This window comes from Carcharhinus amblyrhynchos, chromosome 1 (assembly GCF_965287045.1).
Source record: "Carcharhinus amblyrhynchos chromosome 1, sCarAmb.v2.hapA, whole genome shotgun sequence".
Classification (NCBI taxonomy): Eukaryota; Metazoa; Chordata; class Chondrichthyes; order Carcharhiniformes; family Carcharhinidae; genus Carcharhinus; species Carcharhinus amblyrhynchos.
Window position 1 is genome coordinate 89304559 of NC_137324.1, and position 21585 is coordinate 89326143.

At 40.3% G+C, this 21585-nt stretch overlaps 1 protein-coding gene across 1 annotated transcript in view; it reads right to left on the bottom strand.

Moving 5' to 3' along the window:
- Positions 1–21232, bottom strand: part of pgm2 (phosphoglucomutase 2) — a 59177-nt gene extending 37945 nt beyond the window's left edge. Inside the window, exons 1-5 of the mRNA XM_080188975.1 lie at positions 21134–21232; positions 16199–16366; positions 10814–10920; positions 7539–7623; positions 1269–1352 (exon numbers count right to left, since the gene is read on the bottom strand). Coding sequence (XP_080045101.1) covers positions 1269–1352; positions 7539–7623; positions 10814–10920; positions 16199–16366; positions 21134–21190 — 501 coding nt within the window. The 5' untranslated portion in view covers positions 21191–21232. The remainder of the gene's footprint in view (positions 1–1268; positions 1353–7538; positions 7624–10813; positions 10921–16198; positions 16367–21133) is intronic.
- Between the last annotated feature and the right edge of the window lie 353 nt (positions 21233–21585).

A 21585-nucleotide genomic window follows, 5' to 3' on the forward strand; every position in this document is an offset into this window, starting at 1 on the left:
CCAAGCCGAGAACAGGCACACTGGCCAATGGAGGGAATTTCAGGGCTCACTCGCCTGTGCTCCCACCCCATCACATCTCTCAAATCTTGCCCCACTATTTTGAAGAGGGATAAGGGAAGTCTGATCTGGTCAATATTGACTCCGTTATCAACATCGCTAAAAATGAATGTTTGTTGTTATCACAATGCAAGTTGGCTGCCTGGTTTTCAACATTACAATAATGACAACACATCAGTATGTGAAGTGTCTTAAGACACACTGACATATTCTGCAAATCTTTTTGCACCAAATGGTGCATCTCAAACTCAATCTCAAGACAAATGTAGTATTTACACTAACAGTAAGAGTTTGGAATTAGGATGGTAGATATGACTAGCATGACAACGCTCATAGCTGAATTAATTATCAAGTCTTTTCAGGCACTGACACAACTGAATACTGGAGGACTTTGCTGTACACTGTTAATATTTAATTTGAAGGTACAAAGCAGTATTTTAGGAAACCAGGACCAATTTTATTACATGTATAGAATCTCTTGAAGGAAAAAAAAATTACATTCATGTCATCTTTTATCTTCAGTATATTCCAAAGCATTTCACATGTACGTGGGTTACTTTGGAAGTCGTTTTGCACGTAACTGCAGGAATGAATTGGAATCCAGCAATTTTCCACAGAAAACAAAAGTGATGATTGATCAGGAAAGCTGCTTTTGTTAGGGTGCTAGCCAAAGAACTCCTTGCTCTTATTCAACAGAATTGCTTAAACTCCATCTCTGAATACGACATTGCCAGCTTGTAGTGTAGCGCTGTCAGCAGATCTCATAGTACAAAGGATAAGCTTATCCTGCTGCCTATGTACATAGAATCCAAGAAGCCATGTGAAGAAAAAAATGCACAACTATATTTTAATGCTGTGTGTTATCTCCATTTTCACAAACAGCTTTACCATTCACTGTGTTTTTGCAATCTATTTTCCCATGCAATTGTACACTAATCACTGTTTATACTCAGTATTTAGTTACATGGTTAAGATGGGTATAGAGGGATAATGGGCCAAATGCAGGCAATCGGGATTAGCTTCTGGCTTTTAAAAAAAAGAGCAGCGTGGACAAGTTGGGCCGAAGGGCCTGTTACCATGCTGTAAACCTCTATGACTCCATGACTATTTAAAGTGAAAGAAAAAAAATTGAATTTGTTGGTCAACTAACACTGCAATGATTTTAGATTAAATTACAGACATCAGCATGGTGTAAAGAATTGCATAATTACCTTATAACCATTATCTTGCTTCGGGTTGTGAGATGCTGTGACCATGATTCCTGCGCACAATTTCAGCTGGGACACAGTAAATGGCTGCAAAGACAAAATATTGAACAGAAAAGGTACATTTAATTACAAGTGTGGGCAATTATTCAAAGCAATTAACCAGATAGCAAGAACAAATCAACAGACTTGTTTCTTCAGAGTCATGGCACATGGAGGTCAAGACATGCAAATCATTGGCAAATAAGCATATTGAATAGACACAAGGGCAATTACGATTTGCAGATGTCAGCACAGTAGGCCAATGAGACTGAATTTTGTTACATTATGTAAATATTGGCCAGGACCTTGCAATCAGCGCTGAAGTGGAGGCATTCACCGACATCCAAGTAAAAAAATTCAACCCTCCATCACTGTAGGTTGCAGTGGGAACATGCTCTCTCAGCTGTAGCATGCACCCAATAACAAAGTGATTGGAAAATCGCAATGCATTCCTGGCAGAGCCATGTACCCCTTTCAACATCACAAACTGAAGACAGAATATTTGCAGTCTCTTGCTGCAATTGTCGGAATTAGTAGCTAAGGAATAGATTTTGTGGCAGGTTCAAAAACAGTGGTTTTTGGTCTTCCTAAAATTTAATATGAAATTTCTGCTCATTTCTTAGTGGAACCATTTAAGCATCATGAAAAATCAGAGGAAGTTGAGGGATCGAGAGATGGCGTTGCCAGAGTACATTTGGAATCTGACATCTGAATGTTTTTGGATGCTACTGCTGAGGTCCAGTCGGTAGATGAGAAGTAGCAAGAAGCCAAGGATGGATCCTTGAGGGGTTCCAGAAGTAACTTTGCAAAGGCGGGAGGGGAGGCCGAGGCAGGGGATTCTCTGGCCACAAGTGGACAAATCTGAATGGAGATAAGAGTAGTTCCACTAATCCAGACAACAGAAGAGAAACATCTGGAAATTGAGGAAGCATGCTCTACTCTGTACCCTATCCAATATAACTACCTTTAAAAGTCTGCCAACCAAGACTATAAAGTACCCAAATGATAGTTGATTAATATTAAAATATAACTGCTAAATGTAAATAAAACTTTAAAAGCAAATGACAAACCAATGTTTGTCAAGAAATGTCCATTTTACCAGAGAAAATGCTGTCATTTAAACTTCCAAGATCAGCAAGAGGCTACATGATAAATTAAATTACATAGAGTTGGTAACGGTCACAAAGTAATAAATCTAACAGGACTCACATGATATGAATCATGGAATAGCACAAGGAGTCATTTTCTGAATCCGTCAACAAAACTAAAGCATTGAAATTCCTGCATATTCTTGCACTATGGTATCCGATACATTGAGATGGTTTTTTTTAGGCCCTTGTTCATAAATCAAGTCTAATCCTACTCACTCTTCAAGCTTTCTTATTTTTAAGGTTACTTTTTCACGTAACCATATTTCTCCTTTGCAAACCAATGAATCAATAAGTATAAGCACATCTTTTAAAATAATTCCACATTAACCACTTCCTTTTTCTTGTAACTTCTTCCTTTTCCCTTAAAAAAAGCAATCACCCTTTGATTATTTTTTCCCCTCAGTACTACTTCGAACTATACAAACTACTATATTGGAGTCCTTCATAATCTTGAACATTCCCAACAGGTTATACCAATTTTTTTTCAGCCACTCTGTCAAAGGCATACATTTCTTCATTTTTCTGTAGTCCTCTATCTCTGCTAAAATTCAAATGAATCTACATTGCATATTTTCCACTGCTGATTTATTGTTCTTCTCATAAACGGGTTAAATCTATGGCAACTACAAGTATTACATCACCCTCTGACTATTATTTTAGATTCATAGAATTCCTACAGCGCAGAAGGCCATTCGGTCCATTGATCCTGAACTGACAACAAACCCATCCGGCCCTCTCCCCACAGCCCCACATTTACCCTGCTAATCCCCCTGATACCAAGGGGCAACTTACCATGGCCAATCAACCTAACTCACACATCTTTGGATGATCTATACTGAACTATCTAGATACAGCATCAAGTTTTCTGCAAAATTTGTAACTCATGTAATTGCACAATAAAAGTATCAGCTTCTAATCTTCATTTTAAAGCATGCTATTTAAATGTGTACTTCCCTTCCTTAAATTACTTTCAAAATGTATTACTTCACATTTTCCCGTCATCAAAGTGTGTCACCCTCCTATCTGCAATCTAACTAGTCCATCCAAATTCTCTTGCAGTTATGATAGTCCTTTTTACAATTTTACATATTCCATAACTTGCCATTTTTAGAATGGTAAAGTTGTTCCTCAGTTACAAATTTCAGATCATCCACGCATTTATTATCAATAAGAGATCCCAGAGATTCATGTGAACTTGTTATTCCAGTGTAAGAAAAACCATTCATCTTTACTTATTATCCTACAAGCAACTCTATCAAAATCCATGCTGCTTCCCAACTCATTAAGAGTTCAGCAAGTAGTTGTGTTTTTAGGCACGTTCCCGGTTATTTTAATTTGGGCGCATGGAAAGGGAAGCTTATGACTAATGCTGAGGGCTGAGTACTACACAAAACATAGGAAAGAGAGAGCAAGGAAAAATATTGGCAGGTAAAATAAAGGAAAACACAAAGATTATTTTTTAAATATTCAAAGCACAAGAAGATAACTGAAGAAAGCATAGGGCTTTTGAGAGGCTGTAAGGGTAACCTATGAATGGGGATGGAGAAACAATGGAGGCTCTGACCATAACTGCCAAACCTCTCTGGCTACAGGCATGGTGCCAGAGAAGAGCAGGACTATTAACATTGTATAATTGTTTAAAAAGGAAGAAAGGGGCAGACTGATTAACTACAAGCCAGTCATCCTAGCCTTAGTGGTGGGAAAATTACTGGATAAAACTGAGGAACAGATAAATCTTCATCTAAAAAGACACAAATTTTTGAAGATGGTACTGATTTATTAAGAGAAGGTCTCGCCTGACCGACATGATAGAATTTTTTGAGGTAGTAACAAAGATGATCCCGCATCTGAAGTAGCCTGTATGGATCTTAGCAAGGCTTTTGATAAGGTCCCACACGGAAGACTGCCAACAGAAATAAAAGCTCATGGGATCGAAGGGCAAACTGGCAAGTTGGATCCAAAATTGATTCAGAATCAGAAAGCAAAGGGTAATAGTTGGTAAGTGTTTTGTAGCTGGAAGGTTGTTTCTTTTGAAGTTTTGCAGAATATAGTATTAGATATCTGTTTATGATATTTAACAATTATTTGTATTTGCACACATAGGATAGACAGTAGCGTAGTGGTATTGTCACTGGACTAGTGTTCCAGAGACCCAGGGTAACGCTCTGGGGTCTGGCTTTAAATCCCACCATGGCAGAAAGAATCTGGAATTAAAACCATGAAACTATTGTCGACTGTGGTAAAAGCCAGTCTGGATCATTAATATCCTTTCGGGAAGGAAACCTGCCATCCTTACCTTGTCTATCCTACATGCATCTATATCAACAGCAGTGTGTTTGACTTGTAAAATTCCCTCAGGGTTGGGCAATAAATACTGGCACAGTCAGTAATGCCCACATGGATGAATAAAGCAGGTACGATTAAGTTTGCAGATGACACAAAAATTGGCTGTCTGGTTGATAATGAAGAGAAAAGGATATCAATGGACTTGTCAGCTCAGCAGAAAAGTAACAAATTGAATCTAACCTAGAGAAGTGCGAAGTGCTGTATCTCAGGAATAATAAAGCAAGGGAATTCATAGTGAATGGGCAGCACGGTAGCAGTGGTTAGCACTGCTGCCTCACAGGACCAGGGACCTAGATTCAATTCTGACCTTGGGTCACTATCTGTGTGAAGCTTGTATGTTTTCCTCATGTCTGGGTTTTCTCCGCAAGCTCTGGTTTCCTCCCACGCTCCAAAGACGTGCAGGTTAGATTGATTACCCATGCAAAATTACTCCATGGTGTCAGGGGGACTAGCACGGTAAATACATGGGGTTATGGCCTAGATTACTGTTGGTGCAACGGCCAAATAGCCTCCTCCTGCACTGTTGGGATTATATGATTCCATGAATGTTAGAACACTAATAAGTACATAAGAAGAGGAACCCTTAGAACAGATGTCCATAGATCCCTGAACGGCAGCCAGACAGGTAAATAAGATGGTTAAGGTGGCATATTATTAGCTGAGGCACAGGATATATGGGCAGTGAGTTATGTCTAAAATTATTAGTTAGGCCACAAATGGAGTAGTGCATGCAGTTCTGGCCACCAGACTAGAGACACGATGTTATTGCACTAAAGAGGTCACAAAGGAGATTTACAAGAATGTTGCTTGGACTGGAGAATTTGAGTTATGTGTAACGGACCAAGAGCTGCAAGCTGGATGGTTATTTATTGGCAGCACAGACAAGATAGACTAAATGGCCTCTTTTGTGCTGTGAATTTCTTTGATTCCATGCTCCTAAAGGTTGTAAAGTCAGGACACAGCAGAAGGTTTCTGCGAGGCTGGACGGTTAAAATCAGGACTATTGTAATTCGGCAATCCATGCAATAAACAAGGAAGCATTTGACAAAAACATGAAGTGAACACTAATAAGTTGCAAGAACTGTCAAGATTTCCTTGAACTATAAATCCAATTGATGCCTTTTGGGTGGCATGGTAGCACAGTGGTTAGCACTGAGGGGGGATCTAATAGAGGTTTATAAGATTATGAAGGGGATAGATAGAGTAAATGGTGGTAAGCTTTTTCCGCTATTAGAAATGGATAGAATGAGGGGTCACGGGCTTAGGGTGAGGGGGGCTAGGTATAAGACAAATATTAGAGGACAGTTTTTCACGCAAAGGGTGGTGGGGGTGTGGAATGCGCTGCCGAGTAAGGTGGTGGAAGCAGGCACGCTAGGGTTGTTTAAGAGTCACTTAGACAGCCACATGAGCGGTCTACATATAGGGGGATATAGCAGGCCTTACTAAACATTGTAGGCTTGGGATTACGTTTTTGCCTCAGGGATGTTACAGTCTTTGCCTGTTTAATAATGATCCAGCACTGCTGCTTCACAGCTCCAGGGACTTGGGATTGATTCCCGGCTTGGGCCACTGTCTGTGTGGAGTTTGCATATTCTCGTGTCTGCCTGGGTTTCCTCTGGGTGCTCCGGTTTCCTCCGACAGTCCAAAGATATGCGGGTTAGGTTGATTGGCCATGCTAAAATTGCCCCTCAGTATCCTGAGATGCGTAGATTAGACAGATTAACAGGTAAATATGTAGAGATATGGGGGTAGGGCCTGGGTGGAATTATGGTCGGTGCAGACTCGGTGGGCCAAATGGCCTCTTTCTGCACTGTAGGGTTTCTATGATTCCATGAAGTGGGAATTCAATGCCCAACTAAGAGTCACATCCCCCACCCTCACTCCAATTTAGATGGGTGGTGGGAGAGGCCTGTACCCAACTTGTTAGGTTTAACCCTGCAGGCTGCTAGTCAGTGAAAGAGAGAGGGTTCCCTACTTCCAAGGCCCCTGTGCCAATTGTCTCCAGCTGCACCGTACAACATACACCATCTGCTCTCAGACTAATTAAAGGGCCATCATGTAAAAAATTTAAGCGAGGCAAGCTAGTCAAATGGAAGTGGGCTCACCCACCAGACATTTAAGCTGTCATTTGCAGAGTCTCCCCTCAGCGTGTAATCCAGCCCTACATGTTACTACGCCAAGCGTCAACACATTCAAATCTTGAGGCTTTGTAGTACCTCTATCCAAAGCATGCCTCCCAGAATGGAATAGTGCCTATACATTTTAAAAGTGGATTTTGGATTAACCTTTACCAATCTAAGGTTCAAGATCTCTGCTGAATTTCTGTAATTTAGTTGGAAACAAAATAATTATCTAATGCTGGTGGGTAGTATCCTAAGGTTTAATAAACAAAACATTAACAGAATTGAAAATACCAAGAACTACCATATTACACTAAAACAATGTAAAATTCATTTCAACTGAATTCAAATTTCCACAGGATTTTGTATAATGTGAGGAGGAGAAATGTCTACTCTGCAAATATTTAAAAGCATTTTTCCTGACAGGATAATAGCAATTCTTTATTTTTACATTCAGTCAAACAACTAAGGAAAAATAAGAAAGCACAGATAGAAAAAACATTTTCAACCTATTACACTCATTCAAAGTTTACATGTCCAGAAAGAATTCTATAGTGTGGTTTAAGAAATATTGAAGAAATACTGTAGGTGACACGCATCAAAGAGTTAACACATACCACAAATGGAGTTGGTGTAATCTGAGAGAAGAGATACACCGGAATTCCCTGGCTAACCAGAACAGTGGCAGCAAATCGGGCAAATCTGTAAATCAGAGAAATAGGTTACTGACGATTGAGGAAAGATTCTTTAAAATGGAATTATCATTTAAACAAAGATTAGTGGGAACTCTCAGGCGATAGAGAAAGAAAGGAAGTAAAATGTTTACTCACAAAACTGCAAACCTGTAGGTAGCTAAATAAATTAGATTTGGGAGCACCTTTTCCTGGATAAGCAAAGAAAACAAATGTATTCTGAGAGAAAAGATTTCAGACTAAATCTGGAACAAAGGTGGAAGGCTGAATAATTGGAGGAAGTGGAAAAAATGGATTAGAAAGTATAGGAATAGAGAGAGGATTGGATATAAATTCAAAGTAGTTTCTGAATTGTGGCCATATTTTAAAGGTGCTCAACATAAAAGGTGTACTTCATACAAGTCAGGAGGCAAGAGTAATATTCCATAGTTGTCCAAAAAGGGTTATCATTGAGTAAATATAAGTGAATGCAATAGATAAGCTTTTGAAAATTGGCAGACCAAGAATAATACAAAAAAAGTGGCAAAGCAAGGCCACATTGAAAAAATTGGAACTTCCAAAAGATTTTACGAATTCAAGGGTGTTATGTTCCTCCAAATAATTCAAAGAGGAGATCTATTTTTGTCAAGAGGTTTAGAAAAAAGATTTTTCAATAAAAATAGGAATAGCTTGAAATAAATTAAGCTAAAATAATCATTTTGACAAATTTGATATGACCAGCAAACAACAGGGACAACATTGACCAATGGGCAAAGTCTTGCTCTGTGTGTTCTAAAAAAAGATGTGAAGTTATACTTAACAAGCTTGTTGAAGTCACATGTCACAGACATTCTCATGTAAGTAAATGTATCAGAACGCAAATTAAAGGGAAATAAGTCAAACGATAGGCCTAGTCAGAAGAATTAATCAGAAAGAGCAAACTTTTTCAAGATTTAGTTCGGACCCTGAAAACTTACCAAACTGGAGCAGAGTGTCAAGAACGTTGGGTATTGACTCAGAAGGGTAAGGTATGTATAATAGAAGATCAGTGGCATAAAGAGAAGCCTTATGACATATCCTTACTAGACTGAAGGCTCACAGCTAGAGGTTCATTAGCAATATCAAAAGTAAATGGAGACAAAGGATAATTCTGTCTGTTGCTGAGGAGAGAAGATGCAGAGTATGAAAGCTTAGTATGGGTGAAGCTATATGTGATGAATATAAAACTTTAATCTATAAAAACAAAACAGAACCAAAGCCAAATATTTCTACAACTTTAAATAAATTGTCCCTTTTACACTATTGAGTATTTTTCCAACATCAAAGGAAATTATAACTTCTGGAATAGGAGGACGGGTCTGTCTTACAGTAAATAATATTAAATAGCCACCTTAAGTTGGGGGATGACTGTAACCTTGATAAAGCCAGATTGATCAGGAGAGACAACAGTTGGTAAAATGGGCTCCAAAGGGAGGGCAAAAGCTTTGGCTAGTAACTTGAAATCTGTGTTTAGCAGTGAAATAGGATGACAGGAGCTGTAGTTAAAGGGGTACTTAATCTTTATTAGTAATAATGAGATGTCTGCCTGGTTTAAAGTAATACGAATTTTACCATGAGAAAGTGATTCTGAGATGAATAAGTAAAACAGATGAGTTAAACAGCAGGAGAATATTTTATAAAAATCAACAGAAAGATCATCTGGGGTTTTCTGACCTTGTAGTGCCTTGATTGCTTGATCTATTTCGAGAGTTGAGAGAGGATTATCTAACGTGAACCTATTAACAGGGCTCAACGTTGCAAAGTCAAGCTCATCAAAAATTGAATGAAAACTACAAGTATCTGCTGTCTCAGAAGAACACAGGGTACAGTAGGAGGCTTTAAATTGATTATTTATACGCCTGAGATCTAGTGTAGGACTGCCAGATTCAGTGCAAATTTCCATGATCAAATTAATGATTGATGACTTATGAAACTGGTGAGAAAGAATTTTGCTGGCTTTTTCACCATTTCAGAAAATGTTGCTCAGCGTGGTTGGTGGATAAAAGATCAAGTTCTGTCTGTAAACGGAGTGTTTCCTTATAAAGCGTAGGGGTTGGGATAAAATTGGGATAACTTAGATTGGCAAGTTAAGGGCTGCTATTGATTCTTGCAATGTATGAAATGATCTGACGACAGATATAAGCTTTAAATGTTTCCAAAATACTGGATACAGTTACATCAGAGTTGTATTGTTGATGTCTCAGAATAATTCGATCAGGGAGGAGATAAATTTAATAAATTCTTCACAGAGAACAGGGTCAAAATGCCAGGTATGTGGAGGAGCACATTTTCAGGAAAGCAGAGTTTAATTGATTGGGGGACAAAGTTAGATATAACAATGTTATGATATTCACTGGAATCTAATAGCGAAAGAAGGTTATGATCTAAGAGAAAACATCTATGCTTGAATAAAAACAACAAAGTGAAGAGAAAAAAGAAAATCCCTTGCAGTAACTTTGTAAACTTGTAGAAAGGAACTAATAATAGAAGCTGATCTGGCAAAAGAACATGAACTGGTTTTTGAGTGGTCAAGAGAAGGATTTAAAATATAATTGAAGTCACCATCCAGAATCAGGTGACAATTGTGCAAAGAAGAGCAAAAAATGGTAAAATACTGAGCATCATCCCATTTAGGTGCATATAAATTGGCCAGAATTATTTGTCTACTAAATAAACTACCAGATACAATCACATTGCACCCATTAGGATCTGTTACACTATGTGGAGAGACAAGTGGGATATTTTTATGAATCAAAGTTGCGGCAGCCTATGGTTTAGAGGGAAATTTGGAGTCAAAGACCTGCCTCACCCACCCTTCCAGAGTCTAAAATGATCTAAATGCACAAATGGTTCTCGTGAAGAAAAACAATCTTAGATGAGAAAACACCTTACTGCATCTCCCAGGGGGATTCAGCCCTTTTAAGTACATAGTAACAAAATTTGTAGAAGTTTTGGACAAATTAGATTTAAAAAAAAATCACAGGGGTCATTACATTATTAGCTAACCAAATTGAAGCAACCAAGTTAAAACGAATAAACTGACAATCTCTTCTTAAAGAGCAACTGAAAAAAGAAGAAAAAGGGAGATAAGAGAATGGAAACAAATACAGAAAAATTCCCCAATGCCACACCCCACAGCACCACCCCCCCCCCCTCCCCAATGAAAGCCAAACAAACTCCACCTTTGGCTGCTGCTTCCACTAGGAGGGTGAGCACGTGCATCAAACCCAATCACAACACCTCTGTCTTTTATATCTGGAAACAATTTTTCCAGACACCTACATAAACCCTAAAGGAGGAAAGAAAAATTTAAATTAAAACCAAAATTAAATGCAATTTCTTTCAAGCTTTCTTTTAGAAACAAAATAACCAGTTTTAGAGAATAGTCTTGGGGCTGGGTTCATATTGCACCAGGGGAGAAATTTGTTCCAATAGGTCTCCTGTATTTTACATTTAACTTTTGCTTTCTTTCTGTAGAGATGTGTGACACTGTATGGTGTATGATGTAATTTCAGGATGCATATGTTTTAGGAGTGTAACTTTTAGTTGGAAAGTGGAATGTTTAAGTGTAAGGTGACTCAAAACCCCTGGTGAGAATCTGGTGAACAAACTTAAAGTAATTGCAATTCAAAGGCTGGCTTGTGTTGATTTAATATGGTCACTGTTAGGTGGGAAAACATTAAACGATGGATGATCTCATTCTGAGTTCCTTGTTGGAAATATCTACAGTTCTGTTCACAAAGGTTTAAGTTATCGACATTGTCTTCTAGAACAAAGGGAAGTTTTGAAAATTGTAGGCAATTTGTTGAATTTTTATCTGAGACATCCCAAATATGCCATGGGGATATATTACAAAGGAGACTTGTTTTGGTTTCTCACAGGAACAAACAGTTGGGATCTGGGAGGAGCTTTGAGAAAAGCAGAAAAAGAAACCTGTCAGGAGCTGAGGGATATCCAAAACCAAGAATATCATCTTATTTTTGAGTCACTGAGCAAAAAAGCAGTATGCCTGAACCACGCTGTCAACAATCATGAGGTGCTTAAGTAGAGTTGGAAGGTCACCTAGCCGGACGCTAGTGGAAAACTCACAAGAAGTCTCACACTTCAGAGAATAACAGGAACAATGAGGAAAAGCGAAATAAATTAATGAGGGCTGTGCCACACCTTGGTTTGGTCCTGGGAGAAGCGGAAGAACTTCCAAGGTCATAGAAAGTATAGAGGAACTCTTGAGTGAAAATAAAAGTAGAACAGGAAATGTTGAAAGTTTTGGACTTAAAGAATATGTGTTTATGAAATATAGTGCTATGTTGTAAGTACATGCTTTATTTAACACTTGTACAATAAATGTTTTTGTTTAAAATGTGAAATCTTGGGTAATTCTTTCAGTTAATAACTGGGAGTTTGAATTTATTTTTAAAAAGTTACTGGTCTCCCTCAAGATCATAACAATAGCTGCTAAAAATTAATTTCTCATGTAATATGTTCAATGTGAAGAACACAGAGATAGCAAAATACATTCTTGGCAATACTTCAGAAAAAAACTTTAGTCACAGATGATGTTTATAATGTCATGTCCTTCACCTTCAATAGAACACTTAGCAGTACAAATTTAATAACTTCATCCTTGATATCAATTTACTAGGCTGATAGTAAAATTATCCTTTTGTTTCTGCCTTCTCAGCCTTCATTTATTTTCCCCACAGCTTATAATGGGTGGAAGAGGAAAGAATAAGTAAATAATTATCTAACAGTTTGCTCCTAACAACTGAATCTTAACATTTTGCCTTGATTCTGTCCTTTAACAGAAAATTATAGTGATTTGTGGGCCTTAGATTTAAAATATTTAATAAACAATTGGGCCTCAAAATTGAGGATACACTGCTGAGTAAGTGACACTCAACAGCCAGCAACTTCAAACATTGGAATCAATGGGCGCTATTCTGGTTGGCAGTTGGTGACCAGTGGAGTGCCACAGGGATCGGTGCTGGGGCCTCAACTATTTACCATTCATACAGATGATCTGGAGGAGGGGGCTGAGTGTAAGGTGATGAAATTTGCTGATGATACGAAGATGAGTGGAAAAGCAAATTGCGTGGAGGGTGCGGAAAGTCTGCAGAGGGAACTGGATAGGCTGAGCGAGTGGGTGAGGACCTGGCAGATGGAGTATAATGTTAGCAAGTCTGAAGTTATCCACTTTGGCAGAAACAATAGTACGAGGGATTATTATTTAAAAGGCAAAAAGCTGCAGCATGCTACGGTGCAGAGGGACCTGGGGTTCCTTGTGCACGAGTCGCAAAAACCCAGTCTGCAGGTGCAGCAGGTGATCAAGAAGGCGAATGGAATGTTGGCCTTTATAGCGAGGGGGATAGAATATAAAAGCAGGGAGGTCTTGCTGCAACTGTACAGGGCACTGGTGAGGCCGCAGCTGGAGTACTGTGTGCAGTTTTGGTTGCCGCACTTGCGGAAGGATATATTGGCCTTGGAGGGAGTGCAGAGGAGGTTCACTAGGCTGATACCGGAGATGAGGGGGCTGGACTATGAAGAGGAACTAAATAGACTGGGTCTGTACTCGTTGGAGTTCAGAAGGATGAGGGGGGATCTTATAGAAATGTATAAGATAATGAAGGGGATGGATAGGGTAGAGGTAAAGAGATTCTTCCTGCTTAGAAAGGATAGCAGGACTAGAGGACACAGCCTCAAGATAAGGGGGGGGGGGGGGTGGCAGTTTGGATCAGAGTTGATGAGGAACTTCTTCACTCAAAGGGTGGTGAATCTCTGGAATTCTCTGCCCGTTGAAGTGGTGGAGGCTACCTTGCTAAATATATTTAAGTCATGGGTAGATAGGTTTCTGATAGACAGGGGAATTAAGGGTTATAGGGAGAAAGCGGGAACGTGGAACTGATCCACTTCAGATCAGCCATGATCTTATTGGATGGTGGGGCAGGCTCGAAGGCCTAGATGGTCTGCTCCTGCTCCTATTTCTTATGTTCTTATTCCCAAATTAGGTATAGAACTGCTAAGTTGTAAAATCAAGTTCCTTAATACTACTGCAACAACGTGCTACTCTTTCATAACTGAAGCATAACTTCAGACAGTTTCATTTCACACAGAAGTCCTATGGCAAAAACACTTGCCAACTGACAGCAAATTCCAAGATTTTAGTTAACTTGGCCATTTAGCAGCTATTTGAGTCGAGAAAAAAAATTTGGACAAGTGAGAAAAGAAAACTTGTTACTACAGAATCCTGACTATATCCTTACATTTGAAAGCACCAATAATTTTCTTTTTGAAGTGCAACTACTGCCAATTAATAGCCAGAAATAAAGTTCAATAAATAATTGATATGATGAGGCCACTTAAAACTGGTATTGGTGGTGTGGACGAAGGAGTGAATATAGGATACAGATCAGTTGGAGACTTGGGCAGAGAGGTGGCAGATGGCGTTTAATCTGGACAAATGTGAGGTAACGTACTTTGGAAGGTCTAATACAAATAGGAAATATATGGTAAATACCACAACCCTTAAGAGTATTGATAGGCAAAGGACTTGGGTATGTAGGTACACAGGTCACTGGAAGTAGTGATGCAGGTAGAGAAGGTAATCAAGAAGACATACGGCACGCTTGCCTTCATCAGCTGGAGAACTGAGTTTAAAAATTGGCGAGTAATGTTGCGGCTTTATAGAACCTTAGTTAGGCCACATTTGGAATACAGTGTCCTATTCTGGTTGCCACACTACCAGAAGGATGTGGAGCTTTGGAGAGGGTACAGAAAAGATTGGTATGGAGGGCATCAGCTATGAGGAGAGATTGGAGAAACTTGGTTTGTTCTCACTGGAATGATGGAGATTGAGGGATGACCTAATAGAAATCTTCAAGATTATGAGAGACATGGACAGAGTAGATAGTCAGAAGCTTTTTCCCAGGGTGGAAGAGTCAATTACTAGGGGGCGCAGGTTTATGGTGCAAGGGGCAAAGTATAAGGCAGATTTTTCACACAGAGGGTGGGTATCTGAAACTCGTTGCTAGAGAAGATAGTGGAAGCAGATATGATAGTGACTTCGAAAGGGCGCCTTGACAAATACATGAATAGGATGGAACAGAGGGATATGGTTCCGGAAGGATAGGGGGTTTTAGTTAAGGGGGATAGCATGGTCGGTGCAGCTTAGAGGGCCGAAGGGCCTGTTTCTGTGCTGTGATTTTCTTTGTTCTTTGAATGTTGGCTAGGAGACAGGCATGATTCTGTTCCTGTGAATAACATCAGGGAATCCTTCACATTCACCTGCACAGGCAAAAGAGACCTCAGCTATAACATCTCCAGCTGAAAGACAGATGAGGTATTAAATCAAGCATTGTAGATATTAATTTCCAAAACCAATCATTAATAACCTGTATATTTTGCATTCATTATGTTTCTGCATCAGCACAGTTTAAAACTAATGTCTTTTATCTTGCACATATCTAGCTCCATTAGAAAGCCGTCTAATCTGAGGTAGTAGTAAACCCCAAACTTCTCATATGCAGAGATGTCTAATCTCTGTTCCTCACCAGAATGTGGAGATGCCGGCATTGGACTGGGGTAAGCACAGTAAGAGGTCTCACAATACCAGGTTAAAGTCCAACAGGTTTATTTGGCAGCACAAGCTTTCGGAGCATTGCCCCTTCATCAGGTGAGTGGGAGTTGTGTTCACCAACAGGGCATATATAGACACAAACTAAATTTACAAGATAATAGTTGGAATGCGAGACTTTACAGGTAATCAAGTCTTAAAAGTACAGACAATGCGATTGGAGAGAGGGCCAAGCACAAATTAAAGAGGTGTGTATTGTCTCCAGCCAGGACAGTTAATAAGATTTTGCAAGCCTAGGCACATCATGGGGGTTACAGATAGTGTGACATGAATCCAAGATCCCCATTGAGGCTGTCCTCATGTGTGTGGAACTTGGGTATCAGTTTCTCCTCAGTGATTCTGCATTGTTGTGTTGTGTGAAGGCCACCTTACAGAATGCTTATCCAAAGAACAGAGGCTGAATAAGAACATAAGAACATAAGAACATAAGAAATAGGAGCAGGAGTAGGCCATCTGGCCCTTCGAGCCTGCCCCGCCATTCAATAAGATCATGGCTGATCTGTCGTGGCTCAGTTCCACTTTCCCTCCCTCTCCCCATAACCCTTAATCCCCTCTCTTATCAAAAACCCATCAACCCGCTTCTTAAAAATATTTAGCGAGGCAGCCTCCACCACTTCAACGGGCAGAGAATTCCAGAGATTCACCACCCTTTGAGTGAAGAAGTTCCTCCTCAACTCCGTTCTGAACCGCCCCCCCTTTATCTTGAGGCTGCCAAATAAACCTGTTGAACTTTAACCCGGTGTTGTGTTCCTTCTTGCTGTCCTTGCCAGGGTACCAGATAGTACACTTTGAAACATATAAACCATTTCATATTTTAGGGAAGAGGGATGACCCAGATATTGTCCTCTTTGCCCTACAAACTGACAGATTAGTGGCTTGTAAAATCATTTTCATGAAGTTCAGCAGTTTTCCGAATTACCCTTATGCATCAACTTACCTGTGTTGTCTGAATAATTGTGAGGTCATTCATGTGAGAAAATCCTGGTCCCATGCTTGACCGCATCCCTGCTGTTCCAAATGCCATCCTTGATCCAAAACATTCTTGAAGCCGTTCAATGTCTCCATCACAGTTCAGCTGCCTGACTTCTGCTAATGTCTTAGGATTCTGCAAAAGCAAACATTACTAAAACTTCAAAGGTTTGCTGGGCAATATAACATCAAACCATACTTTCAAACTCATTATAAACAGCTATCACATTCCTGCTGTGAGTATATAACATTACTAATTCTTGATCAAAATAGCTAACATTCCTTATAAATCTTGCTGCCCAAGCAATAACTGAAGGACTGGCATTAGCAACATCCAATTACATCACATAACACATACCTCAGCAGAGAAGGATAGGATTGTAGAAAGGTTAGAGCTCAAGAGGCCGCCATTCGGCATGTGAGGCTGTGCTGGCTCCCTGCAAGAGCAATTCAGCTCACACATTGTCCTGTTCGTTCCTTGTCAAGCTCCAGATCAGAGACACTTGCTGCATAAAAAGTTTTTTGCTCATGTCAGCTTTAGTTCTTTTGCCAGTCACCTTAAATCTGTACTCTCCAGGTCCCTACTCTTCTAATAATGGGGAACAGTTTCTCCCTACTTCTAGCTAATCAATTCTTAACCTTCTCTTGTCCAAGGAAAACAACACCAACTTCTCTCCTTTATTCATACAGCTCAAGTCCCTGACTCATTTATTCATTTGAACTCCACCTGAAGGCCTGTCTTGGCTCATTGTCAACTGATTCAACCTGAGCTGTCTGCTTGCAGGTTTTTAACAGTATTGTTTGCCACTACTATCTACTCTTTAGCAGTAGAGCCAGAAGACAAGTCCCAAATCTACCTCAGTCAGAACAGTAATCAAACATGCACTGTTGCCGATGATCCGAACCACAGGCAAACTATCTAGTGACCTGTGCTGGCCCTCACCCCAGAAATATTTCCATGTTTTTTTTTGCATTCTGTCTAAAGCCTCTGCATTTTTCCCAAAGCACAGTGCCCAGAATTAGAAATAATACCCTCTTCAAAGTCAAACCAGTGTTTAAGGCTGGATTAACGTAACTCCTTTGCTTTTGAACTTCATGCCTCTTGCTTATAAAATCCAGAGTCCTGTCTGCTTTTTTTCCATTTTTGCACCACGGCCCTGCCATCTTCAACATTTTGTGCAGGTATATTTCAATATGCCTCTGTTCCTGCACCCATTTTAGAATTTTATCCTGAAGTTCAAAGCGTCCCTCTCTTCCTACTAAAAAGTATTACTTAGCACTTCACTGCTTTAAACTTACTTTGTAACATGTCTTCCCATTCCCCCCAAATTGTTTTACATTATTTTGAGGTTTGCCACTATCCTCCTCATAGTTCACAATACTTCCAAACTTTGAAATTATGCTCTACACTTTTAAGTCCAGGTCATTAATACACATCAAAAAAACACAAGAGATGGGAGCAGGATTAGACTATACCCGCTCTGCCATTCAATAAGATCAAGATTGATCTTGGGTTTCAACTCTTCTTCTGATCCATTCCCCATATCTCTTGACCTCTACAACACCAAAAATGTTTCTAACCCAGGTGAAGGTTGTGGTACTGACCACCAGGGAACCCCACTTTATACCTTCCACCAGTCTGAAAATCACTACTCCATTTCCTGTGACTCGCCTGATTTCATATCCGTGCTGCCACTGACAAGTTTATTCCACGGCTTCGACATTACTGACAAGCTTACTACATGGCACTTTATTAAACACCTTTTGGAATTCCACATACACTTCAACTGCACTATAATCATCTCTGTTTCCTTTAACAAACTTATGCTGGCTTTACCTATTTAAAGCACAGTTGTCTAACTGACGGCAAATTTGGTCCCGGATGATCATTTTGTAAAGCTTTCCCACCAGTGAGATTAAACTGAATGGCCTATAGTTACTGGGTTTATATTTGCATCCTTTAATGAATAAACATGAAACATATACAATTCTGGATCATCTACTCAGCACTTCAAACTGATGGTGGCCTTGTCTTTACATTGATGAGCTGGGCTCCCCATTATTGAGGATGGAACTGTTTGTGGAGTGTCCTCCTCCAAGCAGTTATTTCATTTTCCACCATCACTCACCAATAGATGTGGCAGGAATGCACAATTTATAGTTGATCCACTAGCTGTGGGTTGCTTTGGCCCGCTTATGGCATGCTGATTCCACTATTTTGCATGCACGTGGTCCTATGCTGCAGTTTTAAGTTGGCCCCTTATTTTTTGGATGCCTGGTGTTGCTCCTGACATGCCCTCCTGCACCCTTCATTGAACCAGAGTTGATTCCTCAGTTTGATGCTAACGGTAGTGTTGGGGATATACCAGGCCAGAAGGTTGCAAGTCGAGGCTGAATATCATTCTGATGTTCCCACAACAGCTGACAGATGCTAAATTTTGAGTTGCTGGAACTGTTCTGAATCTATCCATTTGGGTGATGGTATCCTTAACGTGAAGACAGAACTTTATCTGCACAAGGGTTGCACGGTGATCATGACAATCAATATGGTCACTGACAGATGCGTCTGCAACAGGTACATAAGCGAGAGCAAGATCATGGAATAGAATCATAGAATTCCTACAGTACAGAAGGTCATTCGATCCATTGAGTATACACTGATAACAATCCCACTCAAGCCTTATTCCCATAGTCCCATGTATATACCCTGCAAACCACCCTGACACCAAGGGACAATTTAACATGGCCAATCAACCTAACACACACATCTTTGGAGTGTGGGAGGAAACCAGAGCACCCAGAGAAAACCCATGCAGACATGAAATGAGCGTGTAAACTCCAGGCAGATACATGAAGCCAAAATTGAACCTCTAACTGTGAGGAGTTAGAAAACTGACAACTGTATATTTCAGTGCCTTGTTCCAGAGGGTGGTAACTCAGTAGGAACAAATACATTCTGACATCTTTGTAACAAATGTTGTATGCAAGTTGTCTAGTCCAGCGAGCTATCCAATCGACCTAAAATTACACTTCCATTCAGACTAGCTCTAGTCACCTCCTATGGTGCCACAAGTCACCCTCAGCAAGTGTGCTTACCAAAGACTAAAAAGTGGGAAATACCCAAAACTTCACAGCCAAAATATAGTTCTCTCAATCATTAACAGAAAATGTTGGAAAATCTCAGCAGGTCTGGCAGCATCTGTGGGAAGAGAATCATTTAGTTTTGCTGCAGCTATCTCACACTATTTGTGTACTTTTAATGAGAGATCAACTATTATCCTCAGCACTCTTTGTTGGTCTTTGCCTTCAACACATACCTTGCATATTATGAACATAGCTTAAGCTTGCGAACTTCAAATACATGATTTTAATGGACATTCGTCAACACAACCAATTTACACAACTTGCCTATATGCAACTTATTAACTTAGCCCAAGTTACTTCATTTATATTTCCTCACACACAAATGATAGTTCCATTAATACACTAACAACCTAAATGAATGATGGAAATGGGAAACAGAAATAACACTAAGAACAGCATTGTGGAACTTAATTTAAGACCTGCCATCATTCATAACAACCCTACTATTAATGACATTTTAACCAATAATCTCATCAGCATAATATGTGTCCTATGATCTCATATGATTTGTTTTAACCTACTAGCTGTCTTTGTAGTAAGTAAACAGAAAAATCTGTTGAGGAGGCTGGAAAGTTGATGAGCAGACATGAAAATCCTTTCAGAATGGATGTTGGCTGGAAATGTTATTATTTAGAAAATGAATTAGACCTGCCATATAAATACTATGCTGACCAGAGTGGGTCAGAGGGTGTAAGTAACTCACCTCTAGTCTCTCCACCGCCAATCAATCTACAAGACACAATTGTGTCAGCACTATGTGGGAATACCGTCCACTTGCCTGGATGAAGGCAGCTTCAATAAATCAAGAACTCAGCACAATCAGGAAGCAGTAGCTCTCTTGATCAGCATTCATCCATTACTTTAAATATTCAATCCTTTCACCACCACCAAGACGCTCTGCAGCAATTTGCTAAACCTCCTTTGGCAACACCTTCCTTGAATTAAGATTCAAGATGCACTGGAACATGGTGACTTGTTGCGAGCTGTGCCCAACATATCCTCTAATTCTACCTTTACTTTTATTCTATGTCTTCTCTATGTACAGTATGGTTTGTCTGTATAACACACAATACTTTTCACTGTATACTCTTACATTGGTGGGGGGGGGGGGGGGGGAAAGGCGGGTGGTGGAAGAGAGTTGGGGTATTAATCACTGGACTATTAATCCAGGAACTCAGCTAATGTTCTGGGAACCTGGGCTCGAATCCCAAACAAATGGTGGAATTTGAATTCAGTAGTAAATATCTGGAATTAACAATCTACTGATGATCATGAAACCATTATTGATTGTTGGAAAAACCTACTGGTTCACTGATGTCCTTTAGGGAAGGAAATCCGCTGTCCTCACCTGGTCTGGCCTACAAGTGACCCCAGAGGCAAAGCAACGTGGTTGACTCTCAACTGCCTTCAGGCAATGGAAATGGGCAATAAATGCTTGCCAGCCAGTGAAGCCCAATGAATTGAGAAAGTGAGTACATTTTGAGAAGAAATAGACAAGGAAGGAGAGCGTACACTTAACTAAAAGAGTGGGAACGTGTCCAAATATTTTACTCTTTGAGAACTGAGTTTGCAGAAAAACAAATCCATCGACATCAGTAATGTTTCTCTGGCTCTCGGTCCAGTGAAGGATGCTGTGTTAGTCATAGCGACAAACTTCAGCCAAATGCGCAACCCCGGACCTGCGGGGAGCCCTCACCCAACAGCTCCGCTTCTCACCGGCATCGCTCGCTCCCTGCCGGCCCCGGACCTGTCTCCTCACCTTGTCCCACTCCAGCCACTGCACAATAGCCCGGTCCAGAGCGACATTCTCAGCCATTCCGACCCCAACAGCCCAGCCCCAGACAACTAACAGCCCGCACCAAACACTGACCAATCACAGACCGGCAGCCACACCAAACACTGACCAATCACAGACCGGCAGCCACACCAAACACTGACCAATCACAGACCGGCAGCCACACTGAACACTGACCAATCACAGCCCGGACCCTCCAGTGCTGACCAATCACAGTCGGGCCCTCAACTGCTGGCCAGTCACAGCTGGGACCCACACCGAACACTGCCCAATCACAGCCGGGTCCGCACTGTTAACCAATCACAGCCCGGGGCCCGCACTGCTGACCAATCACAATCCGGGGTCCGCATTGTTAACCAATCAGAGTTAGCGTTGCCGCTGCGGACCAGTCACAGCTAGCTCCTTCTCTAACCAAT